Raw genomic sequence first — 26,407 nt, 5'->3', positions numbered from 1 at the left:
TGCAGATTTATTTTCACAGCCTTCTTTGATCATATTTACCAAGGGTGCCAATAATTCTGACCACGACTGTAAATAGAATATAATATCATAAAATAATAGTTAAAATACATATGATATTTAAAATATTTAAAAACTGAATTCTGCATTATGCATATGCATTTCAAAAGGATCATTATTAACAAATACTTTCGTCTGAACAAGGATTGACCAAGGATTGTTTAAACTTATTTTTAAATAATATTTATTATATAAAATTATTAAATGGTATCGTTTTATATAAATATAATATCATATAATACAATAATATAAAAATACATATATGTCAACTATTTAAAATGTATAAATATTTATTTTTAAATAATATTTATTAAGTTAAATAATTATATTATTACATATTATATTATAAATATATTATCATATAATAAAATATTAAATAACAATTAAAATACACATAATATTTAAAATATTTAAAAACAGAAAATGTGCATTATGCATATGAATTATTACAAAGGGATCATTAACAAATACTTTCATTAATTGACCAAGGACAGTTATATATAATATAATATAAACATTTGTTTGATTTGTATCTGGTAGGTATGATACCAGTGGGATGGGAGACTCCCGCGAGAAGGAAGTGCTACTGCATGAAGACGATGACCTCTGGGTGGCACTACGGCACAAACATATTGCTGAGGTCTCACAGTGAGTAAAACCTTACATTTTTGGCCTTAAAGGGATAGTTTACCTTCAATTGCTGGTTCCCATTGACTTGCATAGTGTGTTTTTATTTTTATTTTTCATACTATGGAAGTCAATGGGGACCAGCAACTGAAGTTGAACTATCCTTTTCAGCTCTGGTTTTCCTGTAATATTCTCTGTCTGTAAATGGTGACATCCCTTTCTCATTTCCCTTGCTCACAGGGAGGTGACGCGCTCCCTGAAGGAGTTTTCTGCTAGTAAACGGATGAATACTGGGGAGAAGGTACACTGGAGTCCGGCTGAGGGGGAAGGGCCTGGAGGAGAGAATAAATGAGGAGTAGAACAGAGAGAATAGTGTAGTGTGGGCGAAGGAGGATAGCCTGGCAGATGAGATTGCGCTGGCAGCCGAATCCAAACCGTGATGGCTGACTCATGTGAAAGCATACTGATGCAACAGCAGGATTAGTGTTGATTGACTTACTGACACCGCACAAGCCAACACACATAAACACACACATTTCTACTGTGACGTACTATACTATATGCAATAGTGTATAGTCTCACAAACCATAACAGCTTTTATATTACGCCATATCTGTCCCTAATGTGGCCTACTGGATCTGAGACATGTCTTGAGGCAGCGTCTGACCTCTGTTTTGCTTTCCTTTCTGAGAAAGTCCTGTGTTTCTTCCAGACCACCATGAGGGACCTGTCTCAAATGCTGAAGAAGATGCCGCAGTACCAGAAAGAGCTCAGCAAGGTGAGAGGTCAAAACACATGTGCAATCAGCCAAACAAGAGACTCCTCACAGGAATTTCAGTTCCAATATTTACCTCACTGACCCTTAAAATCTCTGCCCCTTTAGTACTCGACCCATCTGCAGCTGGCCGAGGACTGCATGAAGCACTACCAGGGAACCGTGGACAAGCTATGCCGTGTAGAGCAGGTACAATTTCACCACAGACATTACTGCTAAATTTGAGAGAAAAATTGTTGCATATTCACCAAAGTTTCATTAATTATCTTAAACACAATGATTTTGACATTCACAAAATGTGATATTATTATTTATAATATGAGGTTAATTAAAATTTTTGGTACAATACAATATTTATTCTATTCAAAACTAGTGCTAAAAAAGTTTTAAAAATATTTGCCTTAAAATTCTAATATATATAAGGGATGCACCGAATTTTCAGCCACCGAACATTATCAGACGAAAATAGCATTTTCGGTTTTCGGCCGAAAGAGAAAGACGGGCGAAATAACGAGCCAAAAAAAAAATATAATATATATGGCGCGCCACACCGCCCAGCCATGTTCAGTGCGCAGGTTTCACTCTCCTTGTTACTGCACGGTGTGACGCTCTGCTTAATATTCCGCTCTATGAATGTGCGTTCCGCTCGTGTACCACTCATACTTACCGGAAAAGCAAAGGCTCAAATAATGCGCCGACAGGATATTTCTTTGTAGTATATTTGTTCCTATCTGCTATAGCGCTACTGTGCTGTAACATATGGCAACGCTGGTAAAATGATGCTACTCTCTCGTGACGTTTTGCTCACATGCTCTGCTAATAATAGCTTTGTAGGATTATACATTATTTGGATAATTACACTGAACAAAATTATAAACGCAACACTTTGTTGGCCTTTTGTGTACATAGAAGAAGTCTTATATCTTTGAGTTCAGCTCATGAAAAATGGGGGCAAAAACAAAAGTGTTGCATTTATAATTTTGTTTAGTGTAGTTTAAAAATGTTATATCTGATTCTGTTGCATGGAGCTGAATAAAAATATATTGATATTTAATATTAAGGTAACTCTTTACAATAAGGTTCCATTAGTTAGTGTTAGTTAATGTACAAACCCGATTCCAAAAAAGTTGGGACACTGTATCCCAACTTTTTTGGAATCGGGTTTGTAGCCTATTAACTAACATGAACAATACATTTATTACAGTATTTATTCGTCTTTCCGAATGTTAGTTAATGAGAATACAGTTGTTCACTGTTAGTTCATGTTAATTCTATGCATTACTATGGTAATGCATTTGTAAATGTTGAAATTAACATTAACTAAGATTAATAAATGCTGAAGTATTGTTTATTCGTTCATGTTAACTAAAGTAGTTAACTAATGTTAACTAATGAACCTTATTGTAATGTGTAACTAATATTAATATAAATTCTGTTCAATTTTATTGTTACTTTCAGTAAAAAGTATGTTGTGTTTTTTAAATTCAGTATCATTAAAATTTAGTTAAATTAAAAAGTCTTACAAAATTACTTTGTATTGTTTAATAAAATAATAAATAATAATTACAAAGCAGTTTCGGTTTTCGGCCACGTGCATCCAGATTTTTCGGTGTCGGCCCAGAATTTTCATTTCGGTGCATCCCTAATATATAAATGGGGTTTAACGGTTCACAAAATTCACGGTTTGGTTCGATACGAGACGGTGGTGTCACGGTTCGGTATGTTTTCGATACTTAATTGAACCTGTCGGCGAGTGAAAAATCGGGCTAAAATCGTGCAGTGTGAACTCGGCATAAGTAGCAATGTTGGATATAACCATTTTTAAACCACGAAGGCAAGCCAATGGATATCACATAAGCAACATGCAAACTTTGCGCAAACGTCTTAATCTCAGTCAATTCACTATGCAGAAAGTGAACGTAAAAAAGGAATGATGGAGCTTTCGGCGTCTGATGCCGCATATTATCTCAAAGACAACGAGAGACAAATTTACTTCAACATAAGCTGATAACGGTATATAGCTGTTTTAATTTATTCCCTTAATATTTCTCTTGTGGCCCGAACATAGTGAAAAAAATGAGAAACTTTTTTAAAGTCGGTGCTTGAAATAGGCTAAAGCTTTATATTTCATTGATTTTATTGATGACTGCATTGTTAATATTTTAATTATAGGCCTATAATTCATTGTATAATGACCTGTAAAAAAAAATAAAAAATTTTAATTGAGGAGTGATTAGCCTAATCTTTCGTTATCCTCGCAGCGTGTCAGTTATGCGGTAATAATGAGGAGCAAATTAATTGTAATTTTAATTTAATAATAAAAGTAACTTAATAATAATAGGCCTAATAAAAATAAGAATGTAACAGGCCTACATTATTTGGAAATGCCAAATACTCTTAATATTGAAAATAATTGATGTTTTTGACAATATCTCTGGCTATCGTCATACAAGACCATTGTCTTTCGACTCACCCCAGCAAGGGGAGGTTATCGCGGGGCCACTGGGCAGACAGCACGTTGCCCATTACGTCGTTTGGGCTGCCTTGTTGAGCGCAGTGGCACTGAGAACATTATATTTCACACACTTTAAGCTCTTTTATTTTTCAAATGTAATAGACCAAGGAATCGTTTCGGTTTGTAATGCGTACCGAACGGAAAGCCTCGTACCGGACGGTTCAATACGAATACGTGTATCGTTAAACCCCTAATAAATCAAAAAGATTTAATAATTGCGAATGAAAAAAGTTTTGGTAAATAATATTTAATAAAAATTCTTACATATACATATAAATATGAAAACAGAAAATGTACATTATCCACATGCATTATTACAAAAAGAGGAGCTAATACTTTTGTTAATCAGCCAAACATATTTATATAAAGTATAAAATGGCAAAACTTAAGCTGATTAATCACCCTTTCAAATATAATGGTCTGTCTATCTATCTATCTATCTATCTATCTATCTATCTATCACACACATAATATTGTTAATTGTTGGCATAAAGTATTTTAAAAATTTTTTTTCTGATTTGATTAATTAATTTGACTGTAATAGGACTAAACAGTGTTATAGTCATCCATCCCTCCTCCATTTTTGGCTTCTAGTAGATAAAAAATCAAATTTTCATGGGCTGTTCATTCTGTTTCTATGGTGTAGGCTGAAAGCAACCAAAGTAAGAGGTGGTGGGGAGGGAAGTATAACACAGGAGCTGCTCGGAAAAGTTACCCACTAGGACACGATTTATTTTCAATGAGGGGGTGAGCAGAGCAGAGAACAGGTGCAATGAAACTGCCAAAATGAGCGATCGAGTATGGAGTGCGTGTCTAAAAGCTGTGTGCCAAGAACACTACAAACTTGTCTATATCACCTTTACCAGGATCCACCACTGATTAAATTAATCTAACTATGATAATGGACAAACCATGGTTTCTGAAAGCATCATATAATTTTAGGTTTTATTGCTTCCAGTGTGCCAAGCATAATTTATGACGTGTGCTCTGTCACCCGGCAGGATCTCGCTATGGGAACAGACGCAGAGGGCGAAAAGATTAAAGACCCCATGAGGGCCATCGTGCCAATCTTGCTGGACGCCAACGTCAGCACCTACGACAAGATCCGCATCATCCTGCTCTACATTTTCCTCAAGAATGGTAAGAGAGCCTTTTGGCAGCCATTTTATACCTCAGTTTGTTTCTCACTGCCCTGATCAGCCATTTTGTAACGTGTGTTCCTGTGTTGGAAAACAGGGATCACGGAGGAGAACCTTAACAAGCTGATTCAACATGCCCAGATCCCTCCTGAGGACAGTGAGATCATCACCAATATGGCTCATCTGGGTGTCCCAATCATCACGGATGTACGCTGTCTGATTTGCGTCCTAAGCAATGATTACGTTTCCGTGGCTGTTAAAGCGGTTTCTCTGACCTGCCATTTTGTTTCTGTATGCTGCAGTCTACTCTCCGCAGAGGCAAGAAGCTCGATCGTAAGGAGCGTGTGAGCGAGCAGACCTACCAGCTTTCTCGCTGGACCCCACTCATCAAGGACATCATGGAGGTCAGTGCTGATTTATAGAATTTGACAGTAAGGCCCAATCCCAATTCTACCCCTTAGCCCTTCCCCTTTCCCCTACCCCTCCGTTTTGCGCGTTCACGTGAAGTGTAGGGGTGTCTCGATTCTCTTTTGGTTGGAGGGGTAGGGGTAAGGGCCAGAGAGCCCTTCAAACTAAGATTTTTCGGGACCACACTTCAAACTAATGGGTATGAATTATCTCAGCGTAAACCGGCTTCAGCGGCAACATGGCTGCCCGAGCAAACAAAAAGACACATAAATGTAAGCATTTTTTGGCATTAATAACGAAAAGTAATCATTTGTTTTATGTTACTTTCAATCGTGAGTTCGTATTTACGGTCATGTTATTCAAAGAAATGTTTGCAAAAAATCGCTAAAGTTTGCTAACGTCATATTACAGACTGCACGATAGTGCCACAACATATTTTCATGTCTGATCAGGGCGATAACCAACGTAGACATTGAGGGGGGCTAGTCCCCCCAATAATTATAAATCGCTAAACCCTTTTCTCAAATATTGCCAATTTGAGAGCGAGAGAGAGAGATGAAAGTTGCGTGTATGCGCGTTTCTCTTTTTAGAGTGAGTTTACTTCAAAAACAGCGATTTTATCCTCTTGCTGCTGGAAAATATAATGTAGCGATTCAGTATTTAAACTGTTATTAATAAAAATCGTGGGGCAGCGTTGACAGGTATCTTTGCCCCTGATGTGTGAGCTGCGCGATCTCTGATATGTGTGTGTGTGTGTCAGTAAGCAGCGCATTAATATAGAACGGTAATTAAAGGCTCTAATGCACACACCAGCACACCAGTATAGGTGTGTGTATTGTAGGAGCTAGACGACGTATGATGACGTGTGACGGTATAGTAGTGGTGTCCCAATTCTTAGGGGAATATTTTCACCCCTACCCCTTGACACTCTGTTTCAAGGGACAAGGGGAAGGGGTAGGTGGAGGGGTAGGGGAAGGGGAAGGGGTATAAAATAGAATTGGGATTGGGCCTAACTGTGTGTAAATGTGTGGTCTTACTTTGCTTGTGAATGTTGTTGCAGGATGTTATCGATGACAAGCTGGACACCAAACATTATCCGTACATCTCAACACGCTCGTCCTCTTCCTTCAGCACTTCTGCAGTCAGGTACACACACTCACTCACCGATTCTGATTTTTAGGCTCCCTTTCAAATAATGAGGAATTTGAATTGGCCACTCCTACAGGATGTTCAAATGGAATGACAGGAAGAGGAATTTACTAAACTGCAAAAAAAGTTAAGCAAATTATGAATAAAATGAGCAAGAAATTATTTTCAGGTGCTTTGTTGCTTGGCTCTATTTTGAAGACTTAATGAATTAGAGATATATTAGAGCATTCTGGGTTCTTTTACCATGTTTCATAAAATAAGTTTAAAAAACAAAAAAATATTTTTTTTTATTGACAGATACCTAAATAAAATACAAATGTATAATATTTGGCATTTTATAATAATTAAAAATATATGATAAAAAACTATAGTAAAATAATAAAAATACATTATACATATTTAATCATCTAATGTTTCTGGTATTACCTTATATGATGTATATATTGTTTATGATGTTTATAGATAATTCCATTTGAAAATTTGTTAATCAGCCAAACATAGTTATATCTTAATTTTGTTGTTGTACAATAAGGTTCAACATTAGATAACAACATTAGATATCAGACTAACAATAAAAATAATACTAATGCATTTATTAATCTTAGTTAAATGTTAATTTCAACATTTACTTATACATAATTAAACTGTTAATATTATTTAACTGACAGTTGTATTTTTATTAACTAACCTTAACAAAGATGAATAAATTCTGTAACAAATGTATTGCTTATTGTTAGTTAATGCACTAACTAATGGGACCCTACTGTAAAGTATAACCTTTTTATTATTTTGTTATCAATTTTAAAACCAAGAAAATTAAATAATTTGAAATGAATAAAAACTACACAGCAGTTATTTTATTTCCTTTAAATATCCAATACACTTCCTTAAATTCAAATTTATTAGAATTTCAAAGGCAACTCTAACACACACACACACACACTAAAACCCCAATACACAGGTGTATACATGCATTTTTGTATTGCACAATTCAAAAGATAGAAGCAGCTTGGATCAATAATCATTTGTGCACCGAGGGGAGGGGAGAACATTGAGATCAATACCTCGATTGGTGGGTGGTGCGATGTGAGGTGGGGGTGAACACTAAGTCTCTTTCAGAAGCGGTGGAAACTGGGATATTTCCTCAGGGTCAGCAGTAATGATCCCGCCGCACTGTTCTGCTTTCAGGACAAACAAACCAGCACAGCTCTTGTAAACAGTAGCAGAGGCAAAGCAGGACAACCCTGACTCCCACAGAGGGAGAACTGGGATCTGATGGGTCCCATTGCGTAGCTATTGATTAGACTCGAGATCACCAGTGTTTACGCCGCTTTCCCCTCTCATTATGCTTGCAAATAACTCTGTCGTTCCTTAAAGGGAAAGTTCATCCAAAAATGAAAATTCTGCCATTATTTATTCACACTCAAGTTGTTCCAAACCTGTATGAATTTCTTTCTTCTGTTGAACACAAAAGAAGATATTTTGAATAATGTTGGTAGCTGCCTGGTAGCAATTGATTTCCATAGTATTTTTTTTCCATACTATGGAAGTCAATGGCTACCAGAGTAAATTATGAAAAAAATCTATGTTTTTGCCTGTAGTGTCTAGTCTTCAGTTGCCAAGTGAGGAAAGATATTGAGTAAAACAGTGCAGTCTCTAACAAATACCTTCAAATGACTGGTTTGAAAAATAAACTGTACCTTGGAGTTGACATGCATTCATGTGTTCTTTCCATGGCAGTGCCCGATATGGCCACTGGCACAAGAACAAAACCCCTGGAGAGTACCGTACGGGCCCTCGCATCATGGTCTTCATTATTGGGGGCGCGTCCTTTAGCGAGATGCGCTGTGCCTATGAGGTCTCACAGGCTAATGGCAAATGGGAGGCCATCGTTGGTGAGTCTGCAGAGGGTACTGCTAAAAGTCACTATAAATTAAGCAACCACCCTTTAAAGCTTTAGATTGATATCTTTATATTTAACTATACATGTGTTTTTGTCGTATGTGTAATCAGACTGGCAAAGTCTTGTATATTTTTCCTGTGCTCTTGTCTTGTACGGTATTTTGTGCCTGTCATGTTTTAACTGCTTTTAAATTGCAGTCGTGAGCCTCTGATGTGTTCATAAGTCTATGTTCGTAAGTTCTTCTTTGTGTGTGTCTTGTGTGCATGTGATAAGGTTTATGTTTAAGATCTGCACTTGTTTAGAATTGTCTTTTAAACTTACTTTTAAGCCCTATGGCAGCCAAAACGAGTAGGTGTTCACACGGCTCTTAAAGAAATGGTTGACCCAAAAATGAAAATTTGCTTAAAATGTACTTATCCTCAGGCCGTCCAAAAGTGTTTCTTCATCAGAACAGATTTGTAGAAACCAAAAATAATTATTTTCCCAGTGTCTTTTTTTTCCTGTGGAGTGCAAAAGAGGATATTTTGAAAAAAAAAATCTTGTTTTTTTATAATGAAAATCAATGGGGTCGAATGTTTTTAGTAATTTCTTCTCTCTTCCAGGAATAGTTCATCCAAAAATGAATGTTTGCTGGGAATTTACTCACCCTGAGATCTTCTAAGATGTAGATGAGTTTGTTTCTTCATCGAAGCAGATTTTTGTAGAAATTTGGCATTACATCACTTGCTCACCAATGGATCCTCTGCAGTGAATGGGTGCCGTCAGAATGAGATTACAATCAGCTGATAAAAACATCACAATCCACAAGTAATACACACCACTCCAGTCAATCAATTAATGTCTTATGAAGTGAAAAGCTGCATGTTTGTAAGAAACAAATCCATTAAGACATTTTCAAAATGTCTTGAAGATTGTGATGCTTTTATCAGCTGTTTGGACTCTCATTCTGACGGCACCCATTCACTGCAGAGGATCCATTGGTGAGCAAGTGATGCAATGATAAATGTCTCCAAATATACATCTTAAATGGCCTGAGGGTGAGCAATTTTTCATTTTTGGGTAAACTATTGGGAGTTCTCATTAAAATTATTGACTTTTGGTAACTGCAAATTACCATCAGTGTGAACGGCCCTTTAGAAGAGAATTTTAAAGTACGGTATCAGTCTGTTGTTTTCCAGAAGAAATTTGAGCATTGAAGATTTTACATTAACGCTGAATTTCTAATTGGTGGAATTGGGCGACTTGCACAATTTTGTCCAAGCATGAGGTCTATTAGAGATGGACAATGCATCTGAAGGACCTCCATGGGACAACTGGCTGTACTTCTAATGATCAACATTTGTGGAATTAGTATTTTTAGTTGATTGAAAGAGGCCTAACATTTATTGAGTCTTCCATCACTGATACGTCCACCCAGATCTTCCAAAAATCATTTTTTGTCAGGGTTCTAGGTTGATATTTCTGAAACATCAAGACCTACAGATGGTGGAAATGGTATTTAACCCTCTTTTGTCCCCATAAAGATTAACGGTGGTGAAAGAACGTGAGGTGCGGTGTGAGATTCATTCTGAGCGTGAAGCCACCTTTGTTCCTCCGCAGGTTCTACTCACACGCTCACCCCAACCAAATTTCTAATGGACCTGCGGCACCCCGACTTCCGAGAATCCACTAGGGTGTCCTTTGAGGACCCTGACCCCTCAGACGAGTGAGAGAGAGAAAGAGGGAAGGGTGGGAGAGAGAAATCACACTCTGACAAAGTAAAGGCAGCCGAACAAAGAAACCCTTTCTGAACCCCCACAGCACAAGGGCTTTCTTTTCTTGCTCCTGTTACCACACTCTACCGTTTTACTACGCCACCACGCCTCAGGGATGGGTGTCCGGCTCCTGCCTCAGATCTGCAAGTCTCACTCAGGCTCCGCCTTCTACTGGGACCAGCCAATATTGATCTGCTGAATGCTTCATTCAGAACTGCAGTGGGCGGAGCCTTTTTTTGAGTGACAGATGCAGTAGTCCTGACCCCATCCCTGTTGACCCCATCCTTTGTTGGGTGGATTAAACTGCATTCTCCTCACTATGCGCCTTTTAATTCAATGGAGTCTCCTCTTCCAACGAGGAAGGGCTTCCTCCATTTGCCCTCCCAAATATCATTAATTTTTAAAGCTTCATTTTCCAGCAGATTTAATCTACCCTTAAGCCTCACCATATTCCGATTATTTCTGAATAACAATCCAAGACAATCACTCATATTAACTTTGTTTTTTCCACCTCTGGAGAGGTCATTGATGCCAATTGCAGGATAATTTGTTTTTGTTTTGAATCTAGTTCCTCAAACTACCTCACATCACGTCTACATGACCAAGTGGCCGTCTGCAAAGAATATATGTTAAAATGACTTCCGCCAGACAGCGACTGGCTCTTTTCCTTCTTTATAATTCTTCTGCAGATGCCAAAACTTGAAATGTAGCTGTGTTCTTCAGATATGCTTTAGCACTAACGCTTTTCCTCAACACTAACATTTTGAAACTAACTAGTTTGGGCCCTGCCTATGTAATTTTTCAGAAACCTTCATGTTATGCCTCAGGTGCTGTTTTTTGCATTAAAAATAACTTACTATACTATTAAACAGCTCAAGGTAATCTATCAATGCAATTTGTGGTTAATGACTGGTACTTAAAAATAGAGGATGTTTTGAACAAGCTTAGCAACACTTTATATTACAACACTGCAATTCCTGTGCATGCTTGTGGTTACATTAAATATTATGAATTTAAAACATACTATTAGTTGTCTTTGCTCTTAAAGGAATGTTCTGGGTTAAATACAAGTTTATGACATGCTCTTAATTACCACAGGAAATCATTTTAACTCATTTGGAAGAACTTGCTAAACTCGCGTTTGCAGTAATGCTCTTAAAATAGAAGTCTATAGGGCATTACATTGTAATAATAATCAAATACAGTACGCACAGTTCTGAAAGTACAATCATAAGACTTAAACATATGTATACCTTGTCTGTGTAAGCTTATATACAATATTCTATTTCCTTATTTTAGTCTTTTAAACCCTTTGGAATACCTTGCCCCATAGACTTCAATTGAAAGAGCATTACAGCATAATTTTGTCAAGGTTTTGACAAGCAAATGGACGAGTCAAATTGTTTTCTGTGGTAATCATAGATGCTGTTGATAGAGGTGAACTTGTATTGAACCCGGAATATTCCTTTAACCCAGCTACGAGCTTCTCCAAAGCATTACACAGAGTAGATAACATTTATAAGCCAACAAATGCACACAAATGAGGTCCTGTAATACAAAGTGTCCTTTCAAAAACCTTTACTGACTAAACCATTGTACAAGAACGATCATTGCTTAACCCTATCAAGTATCCATCACTCAAATGTCAGGCTGCTAAAGCTATATCCCTTTTGATTTCCCCTTTTTCTGTTGGTTTTTCGTGTTCGTAAATGATCACACCATATGCAGTATGCCAGTCTTAACCCATACTGCAACATGAAACACTTCTTGACTGTTCCAGCAATTATTGAACAATAATATGGTTTGTTTTCATGGATCTTTAGTTTAGACCCGCTCATCTAGTTGAAGAGCTACAAATCACATTGTGAATCTGATTAGCGATTAGCGATTAGCAAAACTGCGTGTTTGCATTTACTTGGCCCAGAAGATTATTTCAGCTGTGGTCAGAACTAGGCAATTTAGGTGTATGTTCAAAGCTGAGCATGTAACTACACATTCAGTTATACTCGTTCAGCTATGTAAGATTCATTTGCCTCTTTCTGTAGGCAACCCTCACTGGTTGTTAAGTGAATGTGACACTCATTATCAAGCGTTTTTTAATCACTTGATCTTTTTATTGCATTACAAGTAGTGGGAACATGCAGCTTTGCTAAAATAGGCATTTGTTCCATAGGGCACCAAAAATCTGAAAATATTTCAGTGCATACCCATGTTTTTATTTTTTAGATGACCCTGTGGCACAAATGTTTTTAGATAGTTTGAATGTACAGTATTTGTGATGTGTTAGAATTGTGTCTTCAGCTAAATATCTAATCAAATTTAAATATTTCCTTATTTTGCGATTTTAACATTTTTAGATTCAAAACAAAATCTCGATAAATCAATATTATGTGCATATACTATACCATTCAAAAGGGTTGGTAAGATTCTTTTATGTTTTTGAAAGTACCTTATGCTCACCAGGGCTGGATTTATTGATTAAAACTAAATTAAAAACCGTAATATTGTGAAATATTACTATTTTAAATAATGGTTTTCTATTTTAATATATTTTAAAATGTAATTTATTCCTGTGATGGCAAAGCCTAATTTATTACTCCAGTCTTCAGTGTCACACGATCCTTCAGAAATCATTCGAATATGCTGATTTGCATGTGCAAGTAACATTTCTGATTATTATCACAGTTGGAAAAAGGTTGTGCAGCTTAATATTTTTGTGGACACTATGATATAAATATATATTTTTCAGTATTCTTAAATAAATACAAATTTTTAAAGACAATTTAAACCTTTAAATTTGTAACATTATAAATGTCTTTACTCTCACTTTATCAATTTAATGTGTCCTTGCTGAATACATTTTTTTTTAAATAATTTAAAAAAATCTTTCTGACACTTGACTTTCGAACAGTAATGTGTATATAATGTGTGTGTATATATATATATATATATATATATATATATATATATATGTATATATTCATTACCATTAATAGTATTATATATTTTCTATAATATTATAGATAGATACACAGCTGAAAACACATTTTATAGTTAATCTCAGTATATGTATAAATTTAATGAGTTTTCTCTTTGTTTCTCTCCTCGGTGCTCATCTACGCAGGTTCGACCCATATCACCGGCCCCACCCCGCTTCTGGACGCCCTCAAGGCCATGAACAAACCCGACGAGGAGCAGACAAGCTAAAATCACAACTTCCTTCCCCCCAACCCCATCACCCAGTTACCCTCTCCCTCCCTTCATCCGTCGCCATGTCGCACCCGCTCCTATATAAACTGTGTATGCATCTTGCTTGAGAGAAAAAGAAAAAAAAAATAGATGATTGGTGACAAGTTAAAAAGAATATTCTATAAATTTATATATATTTAATGTTGAAATAAAAGAATCATTGCAAGTATTCTTCTGTTTTACAATGGATGCAAATGATTAGACTGTCAAACTGAGTTTTCGTTTTGCCATTTAAAAATCTGAAAGTACCAAATGTAATATTGTATGTCATGGAACCTGCTAGAATGCGTAAATGGTAGATCACTTTTTGCGTTTGTTCCTTATTTAACTTTGTGTTTTTTTTTAATGGTTTAAAAGTGGTTGGGGGAGGGACTGGTTTGTATGCAAATAGACCAGTGAGGCAAAATGATGCATATCACTTCCTACACTGAAGGCTAAACTGCCACCCAGTTTAGATGCTTGGGTTTAATTGTTGTCTCATTTTAGATGTGCATGCCATGGATGCTACTATGTGGCCCTTTTGACATGTTTTAAAATGCTGGAAAAATGCAAAAAATTATATAAAAAACATGTTCTGTAAAAATGAAACAATGAGCATCTTCTGGGACTCCAGTGATGAAGAGGAAGGAGGCCAAAGGAGTAACAGATCAAAGCCTCAATCTGTAAAAGTGAAAGAGACACTGTACATAGATAGCGGACGTCACCCCTCCTTCAGTCGCGATTCCGGGAGCATTTACTCCATCTCCTTTTCACGTCTCCTTCTACAGAGACCTCATGATTTAGTGTGAAGAAGGCCGTTGCTTGCAGATGTTTAAGGAATTCAAAAAAAGGGCCAGTTGTATTTCAGTATTGTATCTCGTCCGATTAAGTCTTATCATTGGTTAGTAAACAATGTTTAACTGGGACATGCACTGAGTAGCGTGTTGTTGTATGCCATATGTTACTGTTTTTTCGTCTCACTGTTGACTGGTGAAAATTTCTGACTGTGAAGTAGTAAAACTTTCCTTTGCCAATGTGAAGCCACTGTATTCGTGACGTATTAGCTGTAGCTGTAGTGATAAACTGGGAAAAAATAGGTAATATCTATCTTTCATTTGTCCGTCTGATAGTTTCTTTCTGGTGCAATGTTATATCTTCCACTGGTGAATGACTTTGCAATCGAAACGCAACACCCCTTTTTAATGTTTCGGTTTCAGTTTCCTCTTTACTCTGTTCTGGCAGAAAGGTTGTATATTGCACTACGCGTTTTCTGTGATGCAAATGCTTCTATGGTTCTCTCTCTTTTAAATTATTTCCTTAATTTGGGTTTGCTGTTGTATATCTGTGTCGACTGGATTGATTTCTATTCAATTTATTTTTCAGAGAATATCAATAAATAAGAACGTAGTCCGTCCTAAACCTGTTGATCTTACTGGGATTCTATGTTTGCGAGTGTTGAAGCACAAACTTAAGTATACTTCATGTGTACCGATGTACTAAGGCTGTCTAATAAATTGGCTTCCATTACAAATATGCAATCAGTACATTTTCGTGCTCTGTACATGATTTCCTCTGGACTGCAATGGTCTCCTTTTTTCTTGTATGAACAAAATTACATTGATTTGTATGGTAATGCATGATTTATAACAGGGTTCCAAACCAGTTTGAATTGATCAGTTTTTTTAATATTATGCAGATGATTAAATACATATTTAATAATTCCAGACCAGGAAATGGCTGCCTGTTATTTGCAGCTTTTCCATGATCGTGCATAGGAACCCTGTTATATCAAATTAATATTGTTGTGGACTGTTTGATTAGCCACTAACCTTGATCACTGGTTTCTGACTACGTGATATACTAGCTGGCTCTCAACACAGATTTGCAGCTACAGGAAGGTCAAGAGAAGGTCCAGTCCTTTATCTTGAGAAAAATGAATCTTGGTGAAATAGCTATAAGGAAATATGGCAACATCACACACCTTGTCAAATATCATAGAAACATTTATAGTAGTAAATATAGTATAAAAGTACAGCTCAATAAATACAAAACACATGACAGAAACATTATAATTCATTAAATTTGCCTAACTAGGTGATGCCCAAAATAATCAATATTGCATAACCTATAAAAACTTACACTAATAACTATTCCGTTTTTGTTTCCACAAGGTGAAATGCATGCTGGTCTTTTCACACTGACCTCAATGCTGCTACAGACTCTTCTAGGACTCTATATACTCCACTCAATCAAACTGCTTTTTTTGACTGTGGGGTAGAAAACCATGTCACACATGCCTTTACATTAAAAAGGTTATGCTGTTTGGAAATTCTAGGTAAACAAATACAGTACAAAAGTATGGTAATATAAATAAAAACTCTAGAGTGGCACTATACCCATTTTCTCCCTATTAGAAAAAAATTAAGATTTAAAAACCTGTCACTGACAGATTTATAAAGAAAACCGGTTCACCTTCACACTGTGAAAGTAAATATAAATCTGTTACATTATTTGGATTTTCCAGAAAAAGATGCACTACAGTGGACCCAAAAGTATTTGGACATTTAAACCACACTTAAACATGCATTAATGTCTTGGCATTATGTAACAAAAAACAGACAACTGACTCTCCAAAACAAATGCTTTTAGTGGATATATGAAGTCCTCAAATTCACACAGGTGCCCTAGCATAGTGTATTTCATCACAGCTATAAACATGTTCTAATGTAAACTCCATTTTGAACAGTATATTTATGGTTTTTTAAACCTAAAATGCATACATCTTTAAGTGTGGCCTAAGATTGGCCTAATATTTTTAGGGGTCACTGTATGTACAAACTTGGAATGTTTAAGCTGCCATAATGCAGCTATCAGCTCTAACAGTAGCTACAGCACACCTGAGACATCTCACATTTTCCATCATTTTCCAGTGCAGCGCTGCATGTCTGCATCAGTCACACCACTACGAGAAAAACAGTTGTTTTTGTAAACGAATAAAAATGAATAAATGTCGCTTTGGATAAAAGCGTCTGCTAAATGAACAGATGTAAACGCTGATGTCAGTAGGTGCAGGATGAGGTGAGGAAGCTACTGCTGTGCAGTCCTGAGGCCAGAGAGTGAGCCATGCGATGCGAGACCTGTCTCATGTTTTTAGCTGACGTGATGGCACGGGTCAGAGAGCTGTCTAGAGTGTGCTGCTGATGGTCCAAAGAGACCGATCGTCTGCGATGACCTCTGACCCCTGGCCTCTCATCTCTGACAGGACTGACTGAGATGTTAAAGGGTTGTGAGTAGGCCTGTGACGTCACAGGACCGGAGAAGTAACTGTGGGAAAAGGACACAGAATGCTCATTCTGATGTGGACAGTGACACCAGAGGAGTTAGTTGTATGTTACTTAAAACTAATTGTTAAAAAAAATGAAAGAAATATATAATAATTATATGAATAGTATTATGTAATATAAATATTATAGAAATATATATTTATACTACCGTTCAAAAGATCAGGGTAAGACTTTTTTTTTTTAAAGAAATTAACTTTTATTCAGCAAGACAGTATAGTGATAGTAAAAAAAAAAAATTACAAAAATTTTCCATTTCAAATAAGTGCTATTATTAAATTGAATAAAAATAAATTATTAAATAAAAATGTTATTAAAAAATAATAATATACAGTAGGGTTCAAATGTCTGAGGCCACTGTAGAAAATACTTATGCTTTACTTTTTTATTCTAGAAACTTCATTCCATCAACAAATTACTGTATATTATGGAAGCCCGTTTCCACCACGGAATAAAAAAAAAAAAAAAGTTATTGCGACTTTTTATCTCACAATTCTGACTTTTTTTCTCAGAATTGCATGATATAAACTCACAATTGCGAGTTATAAAGTCAGAATTGCGAGATATAAAGTCACAACTGCGAGATAAAAACTCACAATTCTGACTTTTTTTCTCGCAATTGCGAGTTTATATCTCGCAATTCTGATTTTTTTTTCCTCAGAATTGTGAGATAAAAACTCGCAATTGCGAGTTATAGTCCAATTTTTAGGGGGGGGGGGGCTAATATGTTCTCAGAATTGCAAGTTTACATCTCACAATTCTGACTTTATAACTCGCAATTGCGAGAAAAAAAGTCAGAATTGCGAGATATAAACTCGCAATTCTGAGAAAAAAGTCAGAATTGTGAGTTTATATCACGCAATTCTGACTTTATTTCTCAGAATTGCAAGTTTATATCTCACAATTATGACTTTTTAACTCACAACTGCGAGTTTGTATCACGCAATTATGAGAAAAAAAGTCAGAATTGTGAGATAAAAAGTCGCAATTACCTTTTTTTATTCAGTGGTGGAAACTGGCTTCCATAGTATATTATCAACACAAGTGAAAAATTAATTCAAAGCTTGAATTTCAGAATAATTTGGATCATGAATCAGAATTATTTGAAATCTGACGAATCTGATATTTTATTTTAATTTGTCACCTAGAAATAGCTCATCTTCTAATTATTTCTTCATTTTACATCACAATGTTTTTTGTTTTGCATTTTTGAAATCCTAAAACTTTGTTTCCCTCCATGGTCAAATTAGATTTTGAATCCCAGACTTCCACAGCGGTCTCAGACGAGTTTTAATCAAGCCTGCAAAACTCATCGACAGTGAAAATTGTTCTCATACATTTTTAGAGCCTGATTAATTGATCAAAGCAGCTGGAGAGGAAGAAGCAAGTAAATTAATCTAATGGCCACTTTATCCCGAGGTACTCACAGAGTTGAAGGATAGGCGGGCACATATGGGCCAACTGGAACACCTCCCAGAACTGTGGGGGGAGGAGCCACATTCACACCTCCTCTGTCCCTCTGTAAGGAGGATCTCATTGGCCGACTCCCTCTGGGGGTGGAGACTGGCTCCTGATTGGCTAAATAAACACTCATATAAGGGGCCAGCATGATTCTTGGTGATAAAAGTTGTATTAGGTGAATATTTTACATTTTCAGGACACACTGTAAAAAAAAAGTTTGTAGATAATGATGTCAAACCTGGTTGAGAGGCTCTTTTATTGGCTTGTAATGCACCACACAATGGGCAATGGCTACAGGAAGGCTGTGAGAGATGTGGAGAGCTCCTACTCCTCACTAGACCTTTAATTAATAGTGTAAAGGACAGGAGGATAATTTATGAAATGTAAGCTCAGTAAATTTTAAACCCAATTATCATGATGGAGGTAAGATGCTTACGTGTCAAGGAACCAGTGCGGTCTGACATGCAATGTGAGCAGGCAGGTTCTGGTCCTCGGCTTGATTCGGTTTCATCTCTATTGTCGGCTCTGCCTGCTGATGTTTAATTAAAATGACCACAATGTGTTCATGATCATCATACGAAAACTGGTCATTTATGTTGAATTATGAGGTCTTTTCTTACATGTACTGTCCTCTTTGTGACGTCCAAATCCTCTGGTTTGTCCTCTTCCTCGTGACGTCATAGGGGACATCAGGACATGTCTTAAAGTTGATGGTCGTGGCTCAGATTGGACAAGCTCAGAATTAGTCGCTAAAGGGTTAATAAGACACATGGTGAAAAAGTAATTACAGATTCAAATAACCAATATTGCATCCAAGTGTCATTTAGGACCGTTAAGAAAATCTGTTTGTATCCTTATGTATTCTACTGTAACTTCGAAAGATTAACATGGAGCTAAATGTACTCGGATCAGTTTGAGGCCGATGTCGAGGTAAAGATGCGGATCTTGGCGAGTTTCCTCTCTCTTGTTCTCCATTCCTCCCTCTCTCTTTCTGCTGCCTTCTCCTGTCTGAAGACCTAATAAATAAGGAACATAATAAAATCACTTTTATGAATTAAAAGTTTTAGGTAACACGCATCATTTTGGACAGTCTAAGATCATAGATTTCCGGTACGTTGTGGTCTGTGGGGAAGCCTGATCCCTGGTATCTTCTATGGCAGAAGTGGGTACTCTGACAGGACTGGTAGGTTCGGAGAGTCTCAGATTTCCCTCTAGTCTCTCTTTCAGTCGGTTCACTTCTTGCTGTAGAGATCGAAGAGCCTCTCTGAAACACATAAACAGCATATAAAAGGCATTTTTTGGAATCTGAAGAAAGAACAAAATGGATGTAATTAAAATCCGATTTTTTTAAAATGTCTATCTGGAAGTCAGTTCTGGCTTTTTCATGCGATTAGTTGTTTATACATCAGGTGTTGCAACAAAGGAAAAACAACAGGGTATTTTAAGTGTGGGTTTATGGGTACACTACAATTTTTTTTTTAAACATTGAATTGATCAAGTGACAGTAAAGATATTTTATAACAGATAATGTTATAAAATGTATTTTTTAAATACATGCTCTTTTTGAACTTTCTGTAAGTCAAAGAATCCTGAAAAAAGTATATCACGGTTTCCACCAAAATATTAATCTGCTCTACTGTTCTCAACATTAATAATAATCAGAAATGTTTCTTAAGCAGCAAAATAGGCTTTTTAGAATGATTTCAGAAAGATCATGTGACTCAGAAGACTGGAGTAAAGGCTGGAAAAAATTCAGATTTGTCAACACAGAAATAAATTACATTTTTTATTTATTTAAAAATGGAATAATTTTGAGCGTGAAAAACACAGAGCGAGCTAGCAACTTAGCAAGCTGAGTCCTCTTCAAAAGTCCCAAGTCATGTTTTGCTTCTCTGTTAGAGTTAGGATCAAAACAGGGTTTAGAAATAACCATTCCAGTGTGGACCAAAAAGAGCGTTACAGGCACTGCTAGAAGTGCTGGGTGTGTGGATGTGGGTAGGTGAATATTTTAATCATCAAATACACACAGAGGGTTACCGTTTTATTAATAGCTAATGGTGATTAATGCTGGTCTCTTGATGCGGAGCTGAATACATAACAGCGCACTCTTCAGCTAGTCTATTTGACAGACAAACTCCTGCTGAATCACAGAAAGGAAAGAATGAAAAATAAATCTAATTATCCAGATGGAACTGATTGGAACTGAAAATGATTTCATAGAGACCACTTAATACCACTGGAGTTTTTCCCAGAACTCCTTTACAGTAAAGCCCTGGCTCAAAAGAGCAGCCATAAATCTTTGCTTGTTTGTGCTGCAGTGGTCATGTCAGCCTTTTGGAAACTCACTGCTGATTTGTTAGCTGAACGGAACTTTGAGCTTTGAGGTGGTCACCGTGGTGATAAGGCACATGGAGGGAAGGGCTTCTGTGAGAGCGGAGCTGCTGATTGGCTGGTTGTGGGTACTGGCCATCCTGTGATTTCTCATCCCCTGATAAGAAACGGACTGAGGAAAGAAGAGTATAAGCAGGATGCAGAGAGAGAAAAAGGATGACAAGAGAAATTCAGGACCAGTATTAATGATGGGTTCAAACATCCGCATTATTCAAGACAAGATATTTTTATGGTTGGTTGGTGTTTTATTGCCATGCCAGCTTCCTTGGCTATTTTTATGGCAAGTAGCCACTCAACCTGGATTAATTAAAAAAAAACTAAATTATTAACTAATGTTGATATATTTCCAATTTTATGTATTATTTTTATTATTCATTCTATTTATTATTTTAGGTTCATGTTAATTTATATACTATTGTTGATTGTTCATTTAGATTAAAAATAAATTATGTTAATTTATCAAGCCTGAAATGTTAATTTTTTTTAGTATCGTATATTAAGAAATTAACATTAGGTTAATAAATGCTGTAAAGCATGTGAAAGTATTATTCAGTTAGTTCAAGATACTCATGATTGCATTGACTACTGATTACAAATGGAATCTTATTGTAAGGTTTTACCAGTTATTATTGTTGTTTTTTTTAATATATATATATATATATATATATACACGTTTTTTCATTTGAAATGTCAAACCTAAACCCACCCTGATCACTCCCATGCTCTGATTGGCTGGTCAGGCTGCTCGGCCAGGGCAGGAGGGTGCTATTGGGCCAATGAATGGGGGATAATGAGGGAGTAAGGCTGGAAGAAGAACACATTTCCTCCCCTCTTCTCCTCCTCACAGGACCCGTGCATCCTTCAGACTTAGTGAGGTGTTCTTCTTGGGTATTTGTAGAGGGTTGTGATTGAGTGGGGGAGATGGCAAAAGGCTGTCTAGCAGGAGGAGCAGACTCTGGTCTTTCTGTGTTCGCACGCGGGCTAGGCGGCCCGATGGAACTGGAGAAGACATCAAAAAGAGGAAAATATAAAGGTGTATAAATTCCCTAAGACAGCAAAGACAAACAGATTTTTATATTTTCTGAAAAATGTATGGTTTTTGTTGATCTTGTCTCCCATTTTATTATCAGGTGGAAAATTGTAAGTTTCATACGTAAAGCACATCTCTCCTCAATGAGCCGTAAGATTTGAGGTATCAGGCACAAATAGTGCAGGATGAGTCCCTAACCCCAAGTATGAGCAGAAGCACCTCTAACACATTAGATTTCAGTGGTTTCTTATTTAATTATGGGTCACAAGATCTAATTCGAAGTGCTTTATACAGTGAAGGTGCTTCATACCTCGCCACTGCCCTCAGCTGGAGAGGACTGTGTACTGGAGGAGTGAGCTGACTCTCAGAGCCCATAAAGCCACTGTCTGTCTCTGGAGACTTAACCCAATCCTACAGTGTTAAAAAATACAAGTAAGAACTCTACTAAAATAATATTAAAACTATTATTCATGCACATAAAGAAATAAACCTTTAGATATGATATATAGTGTTGTTCATCACAAATAAAGCAGTCACTGACCAGAGGGGATGCTCTGACAGTCTTAGCCTTTGCTTTTAAACCCATAGTTCTGGGTTCTGTGCTCTCTGCCAGGCTGGTCAGGCTACTGCTTTGAGTTTTCCTGTTTCCTGCTGTTTTCCTTCCCCTGCCCGGTTGCCCTGGCAACACCGAGGAGTGGCAAAGAGCCTCTAGGTGAGTTTCCATAGAGTCACACACCTGTGACCTGACAAATGGGCCGGAGGGAGGGACACAATCTGCTGCTGCCTGCCTAAAGAAAGAGAGAATGGAGAGATGAATGAGAGCGCAAACAGCCAGGTGTTGATAATGGTGGAGTGGACTGAACTGCTGGCACCCTCAATTACCTTATTAAACCTAATAACAACATATAGCTAATGTTTAGATCACAAACATAGAAATATCATTATGATGTCTGTGACAACTAACTTTCTATCACAGAATTAGAATAAGCTGGTAGAATGTTAATACGAAGAGGAGTTTCTAAACAGTGTTATAAACTAAAACTGATGCGTTCACTTAAATAAAATAATAATAATAAAATAAATGTCAACTAAAATAAAACAGAAAAAAATATTTTGCTTTATTTATTTCAGTTAGTTGCCAAAGGAACATATATACATTTTGTTTAGTTTAAGATGGTCCTAAAATTACTTGAAACTGAAAATAACTACTCTAAACCTGAAAAAACAAAACAAAACAAAAAACACTGAATAAAAAATTTGATAATAAAATAAATAAGAAAAAAAAAAATATATAACTTATTTTATGACTAAAAATTGTTAATACTAAAATAAAAAAATAAATAAAAAAAATGGAAATAAATACTACAATACTATATTAACAATAATAAACGAGCAGGGCTTATCAGCCAAGATGTTGTCTCTAGTAAGGTACAATCATTCTTATCTATGATAAGTGTCATTTCTCTCAAGGTTTGTTAGTATGGCCCAATCACAGTGATGATTAAATAATGAAATAATTGTTCACAGATTACTGGAGAAGATTAGGCACTCACAAACATATAATATTCCTCACTTCTCTGACATATTGCTAACATACCTAATGTTCACTCATCCTATTCTTTACTGCCTTAAGTTGCCAACCATTTACTAAACTAAAAATTTGTAAAGCTGATGTAAAATAGGCTCATGACTCACTGCTGAGCAGATGTCGTCGTCTTTTTCTCATTAAAAATCCTGTGTTGTTGTCTGTCCGTTACACTTGTATTCCCAAGAGAAGCAGAGTCTCCAAAATCCAGCAAGTCATGGCTCTTTAAAGTCACAGTTGGGTCCAGCATCCCAGGCAGCTCTTTAAAACTCTGATAGCTGGGTATAAAAACACCAAGAGATTGAGCTTGACATGTAAAGCTGTTTGTTCTTACATATGCTGGTCAACGGTCACTCACCAGTCCATGAGCTTACTGAAGTCTCTCTCCACTCGCTGGTGTTTGACATGGAGGGGATGAAGAAGAAATGGGAGGATCTCTTCTTCCTCCTCTCCGTCTGCATCACTCTCTCCGCTAACTGAACTAACCTCCACACCAACACAAGCCTCAGGATGGACAGCAGACAGTGGGCTCTGAGAAAGAAGGAAGGGGGAAATCAGTACACTTCTGTTCTTTAGATCTGTGAGGTCAAAGGTTAGTGAGGTTTGGAGGTTAAGTCTGAGGCACCTCAGGCAGAGGTTCGGTCTCCAGCATGGACACACAGAGCACATCTGAAGGAGGCAGAGGGTTTAAAGTAGGTTCAGAAATGGGTTTGTTCTGTTCTGCTTGCTCCAGCCACTCCTTCAGCTCCTCCAATCGCATCCCTGACCTGAAGATCTGACCTTCTAGGTCCCTGTGTCACACACAAACACACAGTATGAATAGAAGTACTACAAACCAGCAGCACAGGAAGTGCACAGGAAACAGCTTTGTCAATATTTGCATCAGCAACAAAATACAACAATTTTGTGACATTATAAATGTCTTTATTGTCACTTAAACGTATTAATTTCAAATAATTTTGGAATGGTAGTGTATTTATACATGCACATAAAAAGAGTCTACCTGTCTGGGTCAAAGGTGACATGCCTGCCTTTTCGCTGCTGCTGCATCTGATACTGGGCTCGTGCATCAAGGTAAGCATGTTCAAGAGACTCCTGCCCCTGTGCCAGTGTGGAGAGACCCTGTAGATGAGTCAGTTCAGAGTCAGTCTGACTTCATGTCTTTAAAAAATTTAATTTTTTAGAAAAGCATCAGCATACCTTTATCTGTTCACAGGGCTTGAGCTTCCCATTCTTTAGAAGTGCCTCAAAAGCATCAACCTGAAAAAACAAAGAAAAAAAAGATTTAGGGTTCACAGCACTGCTGTTACAATAAAATGCCTGTTAATATGAATTTTGATATAATGAATCATTGATTAGATTTAAAACTGCTTATTTTAAAGTACCTGTAGCTGAAATCTTTGAGTTTGTTTGGTCAGAGTCTCTGTTAGGTGGTTTGCAGTGAGAGATCCAGACCTCCTCGAGCTGACCGAGTTCACAGAGGAAGGACGAGTTGGTGTTTTTCTGCAGTTTTCTACAACGTGAATAAAGCAATTTTGAGATGATTTAACAAAATTGTTCAGTTTGACTGCAAAGTCATTTAGAAAAGATTATAAGACAGTTATGAAATTACATTTTTATTTAAAATTTGATGCAAGGCATCAAATTCAAGCATAAATGTGGTTTTGATGCTTTTTAATATGATGTCACAGACTGCTTGTAGACGTCTCTTCCTTATAGTATTCCCTCTAACTCTTAACACACTCTATTCTAATTCTATTCTTTAAAAAAACCTTGTCCCTTTTATACTTGCACTCTATTCATTTACTAACTGCTTGTTTTCTTCAAAAATAAAAAAATAAAAAATAACACTAGCTTCTCTAATCTTTTTGTATTCTATCTATTTGTTTTTGTATATCATTGCTCTTTTGTTGATTTTGATTGCTTCCATTATCCTCATTTGTAAGTCGCTTTGGATAAAAGCGTCTGCTAAATGACAATGTAAATGTAAAATAATATCACAAAATACACATGAATAAACATCAGAAGATATGTTGAAAGAAAAAGTACAACCTAGTGAAATGTATCATGCCTTGCAATCGCTCAATCAGTGTTTCAATTGTGGAAAGACGTCAATAAAACCTCAGAAAACCAATTCAAAGTCCACAGCTTGCAAAAATAACACTGGAATATATATTCCAGTATATATATATATACACACACAAACACACACACACACACACTCGTGACTTAGGTGTGAGGTAATGGGTTTTGTGTGCTGAAATCTAATGGAGGTCGAATGACCGTCCCCTCTTGACAAGTCTCCAAGACACTAAATCATACTGAACACAACCTCAACATGACCTCTGAGTCTTTTGAATAAAATCACCCATTTTCGAACACAATCAATATTATTACAGGATCAATACTAGAAGCAGATCATCAGATCTCAATTAGCAGTTTTACCAGCCTATGCTTACAATTTTCACATGGGGTACGCGAAATAAATAAATGTTTTATTTATTACATTTTTATTTTTCCAAAATCTACTGTACTTAATATATATGATGATGATCATTTAATATTGTCATTTATGAGAATAAATATTCTCATTTATATTGAGAATATTGTCATTTATGAGAAGTGTTTGACTCGTTGACCACTGCCCTACATAAAAATAAATGCTATATATTTCTGTCTGGATTTCAAGTGATTGGAAAGGCCATTTCCATTTCTAAAGTTTTATCATTTATCACCCACACCTATTCCCACATAAATAAGAAACTACAACCAAGTAGTTCAATAAGGGATTAAAGTGAATGAACCCTGTTTATCTCAAGCTGTTTTGCCTGTTAAAGCAGAGGCAGATGGCCAGGGCATGTGGGGGAAGAACTTAATGAGCATTAGAGAAAATGCAGCTGGAGATGTAAAACCGAACAGAGAAATAGCCTAAAATTAGCTACATTAAAGGAGACATATTATGCCCCTTTTTACAATATGTAATATAAGTCTCCGGTGTCCCCAGAATGTGTCTGTGAAGTTTCAGCTCAAAATACCCCACAGAT

General features: G+C 36.5%; 2 protein-coding genes across 4 annotated transcripts in view; one reads left to right on the top strand and one right to left on the bottom strand.

Annotated features, from left to right (window-relative positions):
- Positions 1–14,477, top strand: part of LOC107661518 (syntaxin-binding protein 1) — a 42,406-nt gene extending 27,929 nt beyond the window's left edge. For 2 of the 3 annotated variants that reach the window (XM_016451142.1, XM_016451158.1), the window contains 11 exons: positions 598–705; positions 925–985; positions 1,397–1,462; positions 1,568–1,648; positions 4,976–5,114; positions 5,211–5,320; positions 5,416–5,517; positions 6,582–6,667; positions 8,411–8,565; positions 10,173–10,330; positions 13,452–13,536. In XM_016451142.1, coding sequence (XP_016306628.1) covers positions 598–705; positions 925–985; positions 1,397–1,462; positions 1,568–1,648; positions 4,976–5,114; positions 5,211–5,320; positions 5,416–5,517; positions 6,582–6,667; positions 8,411–8,565; positions 10,173–10,282 — 1,018 coding nt within the window. In that variant the 3' untranslated portion in view covers positions 10,283–10,330; positions 13,452–13,536. Of the gene's footprint in view, positions 1–597; positions 706–924; positions 986–1,396; positions 1,463–1,567; positions 1,649–4,975; positions 5,115–5,210; positions 5,321–5,415; positions 5,518–6,581; positions 6,668–8,410; positions 8,566–10,172; positions 10,331–13,451 lie in introns of all 3 variants that reach the window. The other variant, XM_016451151.1, reaches the window with a different exon arrangement.
- A 1,119-nt stretch (positions 14,478–15,596) lies between these two features.
- The window catches only part of LOC107662577 (AT-hook-containing transcription factor-like), a 22,038-nt gene continuing 11,227 nt past the window's right edge, over positions 15,597–26,407 (bottom strand). The window contains exons 8-24 of the mRNA XM_016452644.1: positions 24,749–24,876; positions 24,564–24,623; positions 24,367–24,485; positions 23,989–24,154; positions 23,722–23,894; positions 23,474–23,641; positions 22,320–22,566; positions 22,089–22,189; positions 21,455–21,747; positions 20,704–20,860; positions 19,472–19,621; positions 19,261–19,373; positions 18,978–19,106; positions 18,794–18,889; positions 18,596–18,697; positions 18,324–18,474; positions 15,597–16,879 (exon numbers count right to left, since the gene is read on the bottom strand). Of these exons, the coding sequence (XP_016308130.1) occupies positions 16,615–16,879; positions 18,324–18,474; positions 18,596–18,697; positions 18,794–18,889; positions 18,978–19,106; positions 19,261–19,373; positions 19,472–19,621; positions 20,704–20,860; positions 21,455–21,747; positions 22,089–22,189; positions 22,320–22,566; positions 23,474–23,641; positions 23,722–23,894; positions 23,989–24,154; positions 24,367–24,485; positions 24,564–24,623; positions 24,749–24,876 (2,618 nt within the window). The 3' untranslated portion in view covers positions 15,597–16,614. The remainder of the gene's footprint in view (positions 16,880–18,323; positions 18,475–18,595; positions 18,698–18,793; positions 18,890–18,977; positions 19,107–19,260; positions 19,374–19,471; positions 19,622–20,703; positions 20,861–21,454; positions 21,748–22,088; positions 22,190–22,319; positions 22,567–23,473; positions 23,642–23,721; positions 23,895–23,988; positions 24,155–24,366; positions 24,486–24,563; positions 24,624–24,748; positions 24,877–26,407) is intronic.

Source organism: Sinocyclocheilus anshuiensis, unplaced genomic scaffold, assembly GCF_001515605.1.
Source record: "Sinocyclocheilus anshuiensis isolate Anshui unplaced genomic scaffold, SAMN03320099.WGS_v1.1 scaffold457, whole genome shotgun sequence".
Classification (NCBI taxonomy): domain Eukaryota; kingdom Metazoa; phylum Chordata; class Actinopteri; order Cypriniformes; family Cyprinidae; genus Sinocyclocheilus; species Sinocyclocheilus anshuiensis.
Note: the sequence above shows the minus strand (reverse complement) of the source record. Positions and strands in the feature narration are given on the sequence as shown.